We start from the raw sequence: 14712 nt of genomic DNA on the forward strand, positions 1-14712 counted from the left end.
CCAAAAATAAATAATTTCACCTACGACACGTCCCCAATGCACACTGGGAGCCCCAGCACCAGAAGACAGACAGAACCACTTCTAAAAGCGATCACGACCCAACTGAGCGACTCCATTGGGCAATCCAGACTTTATCTTTCCATAACAAAATACGAGGGGAGCCCAGTTGAAAATTTTCTCTAAGGCACCTCAGGCCAGGTGGACCTGGGCTTTAGGCCTCATTTAAAATAATTATATTCAGTGAGCCCAATCATCAGTTGGTTAGAGTTGGCAGAGATCTCAAAAAGCAACAACAGTGCAATTTAGGAAATCAGTTATTTTTTTTTAAAAAAGAAAATAGTGCCCTTCTGTATGGGAGAAACAGCACTGAGTATTGGCTAGATTACTGTTATTACACACAGCAGTGTGGGAGTCACCTGGCAGAAATCGAGCCATTATGCCTTTGTAAGGTCAAGTTAATGCTCCACCATTGAAAAAGATACAAAGGCCAAAGTGCAATTATTCTATCCCTCTGCCTCATGAAAAGCTTTCTGCATAGGTGGGAACCTGCTGCATCAAGGCTTTAACTGCTTCTGCTACTCCAGTCCGTTCTCCATGCTGCCGGCGCAGAAGCTGCCCGAGCCAATTTCCAGTCAGTCCAAGTTTCAGCATTAGATTCATATGGGCCCCCTCCTGCATAGATTTTTATTTAAACAGGCAACAGAGACTCTTTCCCGTTAAACCACTTAAAAAAAAACAACCCACGTTAATTCTTAACCAGGATCAATGTAAATCTTAACAAGAAGCTTCAGTGCTTTTACCAATGCAATGAAGGAATTCATTAGCCATATGTGCTGCGATCATGTCATAAAGTCCAATGGCAAACCAGCTCTAACACAGAACTGCTTTCAATAAGACGATGAAACCTTGTTTTTATTTATCTACCTGAAAAATGCAAGAATTAAGTGGTCCAACCAACAATTCTGCAACTAAAAAAGTGATGAGAAAAGTGGGGCTGTAAAGAGCTGTCAGAAGTAATGACTTTTACTACTGGACTGTGGAGTGAAGAAAACCCTTTCTCCTCAGGGCCCTAAGCAGATTGCCACACAGTTATCACACACACAACCACGTAAGGAGAAAGAGGAGCCCCACAGGGTAGGGGAGTTAAATAAAGAAGAGTAAACAAGGCGCTTGTCAGGCTTAGGAATACATTTACGCTTACTGAAGGAAAACGAGACCCCCACAATCGGCTCCTTGGAAACAAGAAGTTGCATCCTTCAGCCACAGCGATGGACAACTGCCTTGGGAGCGTCAGCGTGAGCCCAGCACCTCCACCTTCTGCAAATGGCAGCCTGCGCCCGCCTCTTCGGAATACGCTTCATCTTGGTTATAACACTTATAACAGAGTTCGACTTTTTTTAAAGGCCCCTCTCCTCACGGATAGCTGCGACCGGCACCTTAAGCAGCAGCTCAAGAAGACCCGCTGCTGCCTTCTGGGGCCGCAGCCCCTACGGCACAGAGACCGTGCCGCACACCCGCCGCTGCCCCACCGCCCGCTCCCCACAGGCGGCGGGCCGGCCCCGAGCCGCACGCCGCCGCTTACCCGCTAATAGTGCTGCCCCACCGCCCGCTCCCCACAGGCGGCGGGCCGGCCCCGCCAGGCTCCCGCCGGCGGCGGGCCTCTCCTGCCCCCTAGCGGCCCCCCGCCGCCACCGACACGCGGCGGCCGGGCAGGGCGGGGAGCGAAGGCCGCGGCTCCCGGGGAGTTTGGAGGCACGGTCGGGCTGCGAGCGGGAAGGATCGCAGCGGTTCTTTGGGTTAGTAATCCCGTGTCCCAACACTGCCGTAGCTGTGACCGATCCTTCGCAATACAACGGCTTTATATATCCGTTACTGGTTATCCTTTCCTGGGATATCCTTTCCTATATCTCCCTAAAATAACGTGTCAATAGAAGAAATATTTTTAAAGTGTTCTCTCTCCTTTTTTTTTTTTTTTTTTTTTTTTTTTTAAAGTGTTACATATTGTACAAACACGTTTCTGAAGAAAATTATCAGGAATGATTATCACTTTCCTTAGTTTTAAGAAAACGTGTGTTTTGCTTCAGGTTCCTATAGCTCAAGATTCTGTGTGCTTGTATCTAAGTACTTACACCTGTAATTTGGAAATCTTAGTTCTGCATATGCGGCAATTCAGAAAAACAAACTAAACTGATTCTCATTTCCACTGTTTACAGCCTTACAGTTAACCCAACTGGGCCAAAAAAATTCTGTTTGTAATTTTATCAAACATGGTCTGAGTTTCTAAGTACTGACCGATTCTAGCATAAGACTGAAGGACGATATTTAGGTGGAATCTAGATGGTTTTTGCTGCTTGTGCACATCAGAAGGAATGTGACCTTCTCCATAAGATTACCTTTCTACGAGGGGCCGGTGCCCCCTTTTATTTTGAGGTGGTTTCTGCTTTTTTTTTTTTTTCTAATTCTCAGGCCATCTGTCTGAAAGCTCTCTTCTGACTTCCGTTGCTCCCATTCCATTGCTCAGTAGGGCTGGGAACAGCCCTCCACCCTCAGTGCTCCATGGCACGGCCAGCCCAGAGGGCCGCTGGGTGGGATGGACAATCCGGGGTGAGCACCCCTTACATGCGCCTTACTAACAGCGGGGCGAATAAATACTTAACTTGGGACCGTCAGGATGTCCCGAGTCACAGCGCTACTCCATCCGCCAGGGGTTTTAAATAACTTAATTCTTTTCCTGAAGGGCAGTTGCCAGATTCTTTCATACCGTTTTAAGTTAAGAAAGCCAGCTTGAGAAAGCAATAGAAATTAATATCATCACTGAGCACTCAAAGCCAAAAACAGCTGCGAGGGGTGACAAATTTCCAGGCCCCACACTTTCATTCTTTGTCGCTGTTTAAGTCTTCATTGTAATAAATTGCATACAAAAAGAAAAAAGTACGGAAAGTATAACACACCATCAATCACTTTTCTGTAGAATTAATTCAAAAGATGCAACTAAAATGAAGTTCCAAGAACAATGAAACCCTGTAAAGATTTAATATATAAAGAATGTGAATTACAATATAGCAAAATAGTAGTCTTCCTCTTCTTTGCAGGCAGTATCTCAAGGGAAAAGCTGCAATAAGGTTTTCTATTACCAGACCTTCACTACTTCAACACAATTAATTTGTATAGCAAATCTGATAACGTGTTATGAAGCCTCAAACAAACCAAACTAATTTAGGGCTAAAGGAATGAGACAGTACTCTAATTGAAACCTATTGTTTGACTTGGGTAGGTAATATACACACCCCACCTCCAAGCGGAATGGGTTGCTGATTGCTCCGAGTCCCTCAGAGCGTTCTGCTCTCTAAAACACGACGCAAGGCCGCACATGAAGATGAGGAGAGCAATTCTGCTGGCTCGTGGTATCTAGAGAGACTGACCTCATGATAGCGGGGCTCCACATAAGCCCGTTCATCTCCCTGCACACTAGAAACTGTAGGAACAGAACTATTTCTGATTTCTGCAGTTCACCACTAGCACCATAGTCTTTAAAAAAAGAAAGAAAAAACAACAAACAAAAACCCAATAGATTTTTATATTAAAAACACTACAAAATGTCTAGGCTGTGAGAACAAGCACGATAAAGGCATTCCACAGAGCTGCAAGTTTGTGAGCTCTCACATATACGGTACAAACCCAAGAATGACAGGATCTAAAGATGAGAAATCAGCAAGAAACTTAAATATAAAAGCTTAGTGGACTGCGTTCTGGCACACTACCGATTTATTTCACATTATAAAGGTCAGCTGGAGAATAACTTCAAAATTAATGGTTAAGCAAAGTATCAGTTTACAGCTTCTTTTTCCCCCCATCCATAAGCAAGGGAAGAGGGAACGGAGATTACCCTAATCTCCTATCATTGACCCAGAACATGTTGCTAGGCAGGTGGCTGGGGACAACTTTCATGATAAGTCTCTAAAGGGCTCCACTGAACGTTACTATGGATGCCAGCAAAGTACAAAGGTGAATACAGAGGAAAAGGAAAGGCAAAGTATCTACTGCAAACATAATTTAGCTTATTCAGACAATCTCTTGATAGACAATATTAAAGTATGAATTTTGTATCACCAGATCCTGTGCAATTTAAGAGAAAAAAGTTTCCTAGTTAGTTTTCTAATAACAATAAAAAAAACCCCAAACAAACTAGAGTAAATAATTTTAGTATTCATAACAAACTACAGAAGTCCCAGGCAAGATGGTGTCTCTTATGTGGAATATCGGTATGGCCTACATGACATTTCAAGTCGTGTCAAAAATATTTCTATTGATAATATCCAATGGCCATCAAAAGAAAGAATTGATTCAAATTAAATAAAAAACAGACATATGGAAAAACTTTAAATCCTCAGTAATTAATTCACCCACTGATAACTTCTCAGTATGAAGGTTCATTCACTTACTGATAGATGGTAGACAACTCATAAGAAGCCTAAAAGTTGTAGATCAATTTAGCATGCAAATAATTGTGTAACATATTGAAATATCCAGACCTATATCAGGATGGTGTGAAGTGGTCAAGGTCAGGCCTCTGTCCTTTTTCTTAAAATGCTCAAATGTCGAGCGACAGGATATTGCAAACGTTGGCTAAAACTATACGATAAAGAGCACAATCTGCAGATTTGTTTCAGGCCTATTTGGTAAAATTAAATATGTGTAAAACATCTCCCCGAGAGACGGGCTTCTGTCAGAATCCAGTCCGAGATGTCAGAATGAATTAACCCATAAACAAACAGGTGTGGATTTACCAGGCAGAGAGATATGCCTAATGTGGCGTTACCATCTGTTAGCACTGGTTGATCCGGACCCACACACACCTCGGTATCGTATGATACAGTGTCCCAGCCATGTGCTCATCCCTAAAAAATTATTTAATCATAATCCTGCTACGTAACCACAGAGCAACGCTTACATTTAGCATTAACAAAAGCAACTCCAGAACGAATCAGAATAAAATAAAATTATTACTTCATAAAACATTACCCTACACGTACTCTTCCCACTGTGAAGAGGAAAACAAGTGAACCAAAAGGCGATAGATACTAGTTATATTTCAACCACACTACGGGGAAGCGTCTGCACAGCCATGACAGCATATATGGTCCAGCAATCTAGACAGAAAAACATAAAGCCCCATTGGGACAGAAAGTTTGCACTTCTCATTTACTGTACACAACACTGGCACAAGCCCAGAAAGCTGTGATTTGGCACAGGCAGCAGAATTCAAATGGCAGGAAAAAACAGAGTGGTAATAATAATCAATATACAGGCAGAGATCAATAGGCAAGGCTGCTAGAGAAACCTGCATCTCTGCCTGGTATACACTGCATGCAGCTGAGCAGAGAGGGAAGAAAACAATAAATCAGAGTTTAACTTTTTAAATGACATTTATGACTGGAATCCCCAAACAACAGCAAGGCCGTGTTAAAGGCACATTGCATGAGCGTGTCATAAAGTCTTTGCTCCAAACTGCACCCATTGAAACAGACAACATGATGGAAGGAAAAGGGTTACCCCATTATTCTCTGATTCTCTCTCAGCAACACTGAGGAGGCCTGCTCCCCAAAACACGGGGAGAGTGAATGTATGAAGTGCTTTTGCAGAAAAAACTGTGGAAAAGACAAAAAGAGGATTACTCTCCGTATCTGAAGGACTATTGGAACTAGGGATTCTCTGCTATTATTTAATTATTTTAGATAATAGGCCTTCCTATTTAGAGTTTGCTCAACTGGTCAGAATAGAACACAACAAGAGAAAATGAAAAATAAGTTGGAACATGCTCAAAGAGACCTGGAAACTCTATGCACTGACTAAAATACACAGCAATGCAATTAAGCCAGACGACTCACAGAATAATCATCATCAACAAAAAATGTGTTCTTCCTATAGATAGCAACCTAGTTTTACAAAAAACCCCCAACTGCTCTTGTGACAAAGTAGAATAAAAACAGCATAATCACAGAATTACTTATTAGGTTATCACAGAAAATCACAGCAGTTTAAGATACTGATGCTGTAAACCAAAAAAAGAAAATTCTTCAAGTTAACCCAGGCAGATCTGCTCATAAAAGTACAAGGGAGAATCTGCATTACCTTGCTTTGCGAATGTACAGCTGTGGGTGATACCAATGTCTGGGGCACACAAGCAAGGTAAAGTTTTTATCCACTACTGAACCTGGAGCGGTCATCATCTTTTCAAAGACATTTCCCATGTCTGGCTCTGTGAAAAACAAAAAACTATTAGGAGCAGCAGAGAAACTTAATTATTTAACCTTTTAAATCATCAGCAAAACCGTTTGAGGAAAATGGAGTTTTGAACTTAAACTACAGATGGCATAATGCTCTAAGTCTTTTAAGTTAAGCAATGAAACTGACATGGCAGTAGTGTAAGCATGTGGAAGATTTGTTACTGGATTAATCTGTAAATTAATCCAGCACTCCAAACATGAATAAGCTTCAAAGCAATCAGAAAACGGGAGGATCAAATCCCTATAGAAATATTAGTCTTATAGCCAATATGCCTATATGCCACTGGAGAACCTCTTTTTCAGGACTGTTATGCTGATGTTTGTTGCTAGGGTGGGTTTGACAAAAGCCTTTATTCAGGTACTGTCTTCTGCAGTTGACACACCACTAGGGAGTTTTTTAGCATGACTGGAACTGAGATGTCTAGAAAATGGCATATCAGAAAAGGTTCCAGTTCACTTCAAGGAAAGCTCCAAGCAAAAACCAGTCATTAAGTAGATGCCTGGTTTATTAGCCTGAATTCAGGACTGAAATTCCAAGTCAGGTGCTGTTCTCTGATTAAGATGTGTGTTCTCCGTCTTTGTACCTCTGCTCTAAAAGAAATGATCCTAGTTTCCTTCCACGTCTCCAGCATCCCTTCCAACCCTTGCCAAAGCATCCTCTCCCCATGTTGTACTCTCTTGTCTAAGTAAGAGAAAGTACCTGATGTGACTGGTTTTGATGTATGGGCAAAATGCCTGGCTGACATATATGAATTTAGGTATGTGTATGCTTGTGAATACACATATATATATGTGCCAAGTGGCCTATTGGTCATTGTCTCTCAGAGTATAAGCACTGATTTCAATCTCAACTCTATTCAACCAGAAATCTTCACAAAACTTGTAGGAATTTATTTCTGAGATCTTTACTCCTGTTTGAAATCCTATCCGTTTTCGGCAAATTTAAAGACTGCAGGAAATGGACAGACTGCTGAATGGACTGCTGGAGCAAACATGTAACCACATAAACCTCTTTTACAAGGTATGTCCATTAGAGGATACTTTAAGATTGTGTTTTATGCATGTTTGGAGAGTGATAGCTGTTCTTAATATTTAAAAACAAACAAACAAACAAACAAAAAAAGCACCCACTAACACAGTGCATATTAATGATAATGAGATTGTGCTCATATTTTAAGAACAAAATAGTATTAAATTCTTACCTAAATTCTCATCAGCTGGTATGAAGAGAAGTATAAAATGCAGTTCTGGTACTGTGATAAAAGCTCTCCTGGACAAATAACGTAACTGTATTCAGACTTTCATCATTATACCCATCAATCAGATAGAGCAGCTAGTCTTTTAATTTACAAAATTTTTTCTCCAGTGACTCTAATCTTCCTTCATGAGTCCACATGGCTCAAAAATGAAAACATTTATGACAAATAAGATCTTGTGAAATTAATCTGAGCATTTTTTTTTACTGTTTTTTTTTCCCCCCTACCTTATTTCTCTCTTAATTTCCTAATCCTTAGATTTCAAACATCCTCCTTCTTATATCAGTTCCCCAGTGGTGAAAAAATTAAAGATGCCAGATCTCTGCTGGCAGATCTCTGACCTGGCATCTGGATGAGCTGGCTTGACATGACAATGTAACTGTAAATTCAACAGCAACAGCATCAAGTGCAATTCACTGCTGATGTAAGTAGATTGAGTATACCAAATAATCTGAGCGATAGTTATATTTGAGTACTGAGCTAACACAGTAATATATTGTGCTGTTTGTACTGTATTGTTTTGCAGCCTTACCATGTAATCTGTAGCTACCGAACTACCAATAGATTACCTGGTAACAAGTGTATTCCAGAAATATCTACAGCTTTTTAAGCTTCCTGCTCAGTCATGCACTTTGATTTTTACAAGTGGAAATTTAGGAAAAGGAAATCAATCTGCCTTGCAAATGCAGTACTATTTCTGTGGAAAATTACTGCAAAGATACAGCTAAACATCAACACTGTTTGGGAAGCGTACTTGGAACTGTAACAGCTTGGTTTCAAAGCCAACAGCGCAGATTTGATTAATACAAGGTTATGTTTTATTACCTTCCGAGACAGTTTAGAGAGCTATTTAATTTTGATCCAGTGATTACCTTAAGGCATTTTTAAATTCCATAGCCTCTACAAATGATGGTAGAAGAGCGCACATGCTTCAGTACAGAAAGTTACATATGAACTCACCTAAAAATTTCTTGGGAACATCCAGCTGCATAGTCTTCTTTTGCCACAAAAAGATGCATGAACAATGCGTTCAAAGGCTACAAATTGAGGAATGAAAATCTAAACACCATGCAGCTAATATTTGTTAAGTCAACCCAAGTATTAGTCTGAACATTTATTTCCAATATATATGATCTATGCTCAAAACGAGTAGCTTCACATAGATAAGTAACTTCAAAGCATGTGGATAAAGTTATGTGATTAAAGGACTTTTTTTTTTTTCCTAATATCACAATTTGTGCTTCTGTAATATTTTTGATTTACACTCAAGCTTACTATTGTTTGACTACAATATGCATAAATCGTTTCATATTTAACAATATTAATTCCAGACTAACAGCATTTTAATTTAACCACAACAATTAACAACTAAATCTTAACAACATTTAATTTAACATTTGGCTGATAAAGACATTATTTCTAAGTTTACAAAAAAGCTCACATACCTCTCATACTCCTAAAATGTTTTTTCTTTAAAAGAAGTAAGAAAAATTACAAAGTCTTAAGATTACATTTAAATATCCAGGCAGAAACAGGGCAGACTAAAAGACAACTCTATCCTATATGCCTCCAGTTAACCTAGAAAACACTAGCAAAGGAAGACCCTTGTGATGGAATGGAAAGGGCTATTAATTCAGCTGTTTTCTCCTGCCTGTTAATTCCAAGTGCTGGGCCAATGAAGGTCTACCTGTAGATGAAACATTTCTACAAAAAAAATATTTTAAATGGGAAAACTTAAGGTCTTCTAAATAGTTTAATATTCAACTAAAACATCATAGCTAGAGTCACCAATAAATTTCAGCAATTTTAGAGCAAGAATGATTTTAATAGAGGTTGCAGTATATGGACCAGCACAAAGACAACAGGCTATTGTAATGAATAAACACCAAAAGCCATTTCTAAAAAAAAAAAAAAAAAATAAAAAAAATAAAAAAAATCAGACGTTTCATTTTTGTTCTTTAAACGCAGAAGAAAAGGGAAGAAGGAGGAAAAAAAGAATGTTTTGTTCTTGAGGTCCAAGAGGAGGCAAGATTTGGCCTGTAACTGTTTCTGAATAGTGATGGTAACCAGGCAATCCTGTAAAGCATCTTCACTAATTAAATTCTGCACAAGTCAATTCCTAGTTAAGACCTTTAAGCTATTTTATCATTTCTGTACTCTAGGATAAACACTTGTCAACTAGACCTTTACGAAATCCTATTTTCAGAAGATCTCAGTTTTGTAAAGCACATCTGCATGGATTTAACCTGCAGTTAACCAACGGTATCTCCCCTAGTTATAACTCGGAATAGGTTCAGTTGTTTTGTCCGTGCAGAAGCATAAAACACATACTGAATCTTCTGTACATATTTCAGAAAATAATCTCCATTCTAGAAAAAGAAGAGCTGTTCTGCTCCTTGTCAACATTCCAAAGTACCTTTCACTGCTGTTTATGAGTAGTAATTCCTAACATGCTCAAGTTATCTTTTTTTTTTTTTGGTCTTTTCTCTTTGTATGCCCTGCACTCCGAAGTCAGCTGCAGCTTTGCTGCAAGAGATTGTCAAGTAGGGTGCCTGAGGAAGCACTTGCAGAACTGACAGCACAGCATAACCCAACAGGAGCAGCTGCAGCTGCACAGTGAATGAAGTGGTTGTGCCTGCAATATGCCTGTACACAAAGTACTGTTCAAGTGACAAAGAAAACAGATTACAAGAAAATTACATGGTGGGTGTTTTTTTTCCTATACTCCCTTTGGCTGTAATAATTTTGTTTCTTTTAATGGCACACACAGCATTTTCAAATACAATTGCTGTATTTGTCAGTTTTTCTGCAAGCCCTTGCTTAACGTCACCCAGAACAACATTGAAAAACTGATGAACAAACTGTCTAGAGAGAATTTCAGTACTACCAATACCTTATTCTGGCACGCACTGCCTAGCTTTTGAGTGTTTATGGTTAACATTTTCCATCTTTCCTCAACAATCACAGGATCTAGTTCATAGATGGACAGCATGATGGGCAGCATTTTAATCCTGAACTTTTAAATGCCTATTTCTAGTCCATAATTCTGAAGAGTAATTCATAAACTTGATGAAGGAGCCTGCATGAAAACTAGCACCACACAGAACAGAGCGCAGCAATCTCCACACCAGCACCAAACAAGTTTACTCGAAACCAAGACACTCATGTCAGCATGGTCCTCCACCCAGTGTAAGTCACCATCCTTCAAGTACGGGTACACTCCCTGTCCCTTATTCCTTCTCTGAAGACATCAAATTTGCATTCAGTTCTGTAAAATAGCAAAACTTTATTCCAAAAGGTGAGAAATGAGGATTCCAGTTCCCTTACAGTGAAAGGGACCTCAGAGCAAGGAGTCTACCTCCCCAGTAAATGTTCTTAGATAACACTAGAGCTGGACAAGTTTTTGAATCAAAAATATAGGTGACAGCTATGATTCACACTATGCTAGCACAATGCATCAGACGTGTTCTGCATGTGTCTGGCAAAGAAAGGTCTTGCATTCCCTAACTGCCATCCTTACAGTTACCTTCACTTACTGTAGTGGCAAAAGCACAGGTACTCATGAACCTCTGAGCACCTGTGGGCTTAGTAACGAAACTGATGATCACCTTCTACGGCCTGAATGCTTCAAAACTACCTAAAATAGATTTTTAGATGCCTATGCATATTTTTAATACCCAAGCCTTAAATGAAAACTCAACTAAAAATCACACAATTTACTTACAGTGCATTTATTGTTAATGTAGTTTTCACGTAAGAATGATTCCCAATCAGACTGATCAGTGACATTCCAATTTGGATAGTCCAGAAAAGCAGCATGGCCTATAACCTCATTCTTCTCATTGCAGAGTGTCAAAGCAAGATTAGATTTTTCTCTGTGAAAAGAGTTTAATTTTGAAGAAGTTGAAGAAACTACACAAAGAAAAGTTACCAAGCGTGTCAGAATAGCAAAATTAACCATGTTCAAAAGTGCTCCCAGGATCAGGTCTCAATAAAACTTCATTACCCACATCCTAACTCGACATATTGTTTCAATTCCAAATATTTGTTTACTGTATTCTGACATTATAACAATTCACATGACTTCTCAAACCCTCAATATGAATTTGATATGCAAGACTTAAATGCTCCCTCTTCTTTGCATGTTTCTTCATCTATATTTTTAGCCCAAATAGCCGGTATCCAAGACACTTGCCATTAAGTGAAGTGGAAGAAAACCTAAGTGACCCATCAGCATTTGACACAGTCTGTCTCTGCTGTTCATCACCGCACAGAAAGATGAAGCACAGAAGGTTCATCACTATCTCCAGTGATGAAGATATTGTAACAAAAGACTCCTACAACTACCCATTTCTGCTAAGGACATTGCGATGCAAGCAGCTAGGATACAGATGTCAATGCAGGATATTAGGTATCTTGGGGACATGAAAAAGAGGCACATTGAAAACATATTCTATGGTAGGCAGAGTCTGTCTCCCAAGGTAGACTAATGAGAGGCAAAAAATAAATAATTCCTTCCGTTAAGGGGAAATCGGAAGAGAAGGAAAAGATTTAGACATACACAGACAAAAAAGCAGAACAGTCACAGCCACACAGTGATTAAAAACCTTAGTCCCTGTCCCTCTACTTCTACCACTCTCCAACAGGCAAAAGGATTCTGTTAGCTGGAGCAGACAACAGACATTGGAATCTGATGGTTTCATCAGGTATCTTATTCAAAAGTACTTCTTCTGAAGTCTTGTCGACCATACTGGCAGCAGTGATCCAAGTTGGCACAAAGTCACGTGTACGTGACACAGAGAAGAGATGGAAGCAGATTTTCTTTCCCTTTTTGTGAATAGCACAAAGAGCCATCCATCATGCCACACCATGAAAAGGCTCATCGTGTTTTCTGCCATTTTAAATGTAACATAATTTCTTGAAGATTCCTGCAAGAAAGGTAATATAGTATCCCTAAAATACTGTTACTTACAAAAGGTACATGACATCAATCCTTCCAAAAACTGCTTCTGTAAAATAGTTGAAGAGGCCTATAATATCTGAAACATCATGTGATTCTGTTCTTCTGGCACTGACCACTTCTGTATTTCCTCTTGAAGAAGTTATTGTAGTCATCTTACAGACTGCAACAAGAAAGAAAGAAAACATTGCTGTTCTGGCAGATCCCCCTACAATCCATTGTTCAACATAGTTACTTGAAATGGATTTTTATGTAAACTGTGAAGAAGTGCAATTTGGATCGATTTAAGTGCCTAGTTCCTGTAGACCTTTGCAAGATGACATACTGCCTGCACATAAATACAGCATGCAAACAGTGCACAAGTAGAAATACAGCAGGCAATCATCTCTATTGTATGTATTCTACACGCTACACAGGAAATAAATGTTTTTAATAGGGTATAAATTGCTTTTACATTTATTCATTTACAGGCATTTGCATGCTATCTATCAGAGCAGTGCCCCCCACTAATAATTTCAAATGTAAATCTACAGCGTTGGGAGGATCAGCTGCAAACAATCAGGATAAGAATGCTCTGGTAACATTGAACAGCAGTTTCAGGTGAGGTAAGTGTTTTTTGCTCAAAACAGCTCCTCAAATTTCTTTTTAGGTCCACAGCGCTGCTTTAATTTCAGGAGGAGTTGAAGGCTCTATAGCTTCCCTGCCCAGAAGAAAAACATTTTTGTGGTTCCACATTCACAGAATTTGCCAGGCCCATTTGATTTATTGACACGCCTAGCAATTTCAGAACATATAGGGGCAACAGACATTCAGACCATCTGTGACTATCAATTAACAGTTCATTTATTTTTTAGCTGTGTTGCTACTCCATATTGTAGCCTGTTCTGATATAATCAAGAATTATGCATTATTGACCACACAAATTGACCAACCACAACAATTTTCTGCAATTTCTGGAATACACTTGTGCAACATATAGCCTTACTAACCCAAAAAAGCCTAAATAACCAACATACCTAGAAAAGCAGAACACTTTTACCAATCTACCAAACACAGTAGCCATTTCTGACGTTGTCTCCAAACCCAGATGTGATGCCCAGTTTTTAGGCCCTACAAATCCCAACAAAAATGGTGTAACAAGGGAAACCCCTAATTTTATACCTTTTAACTACAGAAAGAGTTATGTATACTGCTACATCTTTCACACACAGTCAAAATATTGTTATAGGTAACACCACAGGTCTCAGTCACAGAAACATATGTTTGCAAAGAGGTCCCAGCACCAACCTGCAGCAAAATGTCCTCTGCAGGTTTAAATGCATGTGCTCAGTAAACAGAATTTTCGTTATGTAGAAAGAACTAGCGAGGCTAGAGTATACTTATTGCTGAGTATAACAATAACATCTACAAGGAAAAAAAATATACTAGCTTGTGTAACACTTCTCAAACGTCTTAAGATTATATATATTCTTCCTAGTGGAGTGGAAGGCAACTATACCCACGGCTAAATGACAAATGATTCTTAAAATAAGCAAAGAAAATGCCACGTAATTCACTTACACATTTTATTAAGCAACTGCAAACTGTGAGACTACTAAAATAGTTGGTTATTTTCAATTAATGTCAACTCCATATATAAAAATAAATAGGAATTTTAAAGTGTTGTTAATGACCTTAAATCTAGCGTTAAGATTATTTCAACCTAGGAAAACAGTTTGCCACATTCCCGCACTCAATTGTTTGACTTAATCCATTGAAAAAAATATCACCCTTGTCCCCACTAGCTCCCCCTTAAAGGCTCTAAACACTCATGTCATCACGACTGACAGAAAGCAGCATTTACACATTAAAACTGTGTTGCATTTCTGTAAGAAAACGCACTGTTCCTACAGCAGCTCCTGTATTTCTTCTACGAGAGCAGCAGAGCACAGATGAGACTTGGCAAAACAGGCAGTTAAAGAACCGTTCCTCTTCCGAACTAGAATAATTTCCTCTCTGCCTCCTTAAACAAATACTCTCTTTTAAGCACAAGTGCGGTATGGTTTTTTTTTTTTTTTCCGTTGCTGACTCCAGACACACCAAATGCACACATCTGTACCATAGGTGGGCATCTCACAGCGCTTCTGTGGGACACCTAGGGAGATGGTAGGTGGCACTCACCTCACCTCACCTCACCTCACCTCACCTCACCTCACCTCACCTCACCTCA

General features: G+C 39.5%; 1 protein-coding gene across 1 annotated transcript in view; it reads right to left on the minus strand.

The window, feature by feature from the left end:
- The window catches only part of CFAP61 (cilia and flagella associated protein 61), a 118538-nt gene extending 105847 nt beyond the window's left edge, over positions 1-12691 (minus strand). Inside the window, exons 1-5 of the mRNA XM_054195833.1 lie at positions 12516-12691; positions 11268-11418; positions 8504-8580; positions 7490-7557; positions 6133-6259 (exon numbers count right to left, since the gene is read on the minus strand). Coding sequence (XP_054051808.1) covers positions 6133-6259; positions 7490-7557; positions 8504-8580; positions 11268-11418; positions 12516-12691 — 599 coding nt within the window. The remainder of the gene's footprint in view (positions 1-6132; positions 6260-7489; positions 7558-8503; positions 8581-11267; positions 11419-12515) is intronic.
- Positions 12692-14712: the final 2021 nt, after the last annotated feature.

This window comes from Rissa tridactyla, chromosome 3 (assembly GCF_028500815.1).
Source record: "Rissa tridactyla isolate bRisTri1 chromosome 3, bRisTri1.patW.cur.20221130, whole genome shotgun sequence".
Lineage (NCBI taxonomy): Eukaryota > Metazoa > Chordata > Aves > Charadriiformes > Laridae > Rissa > Rissa tridactyla.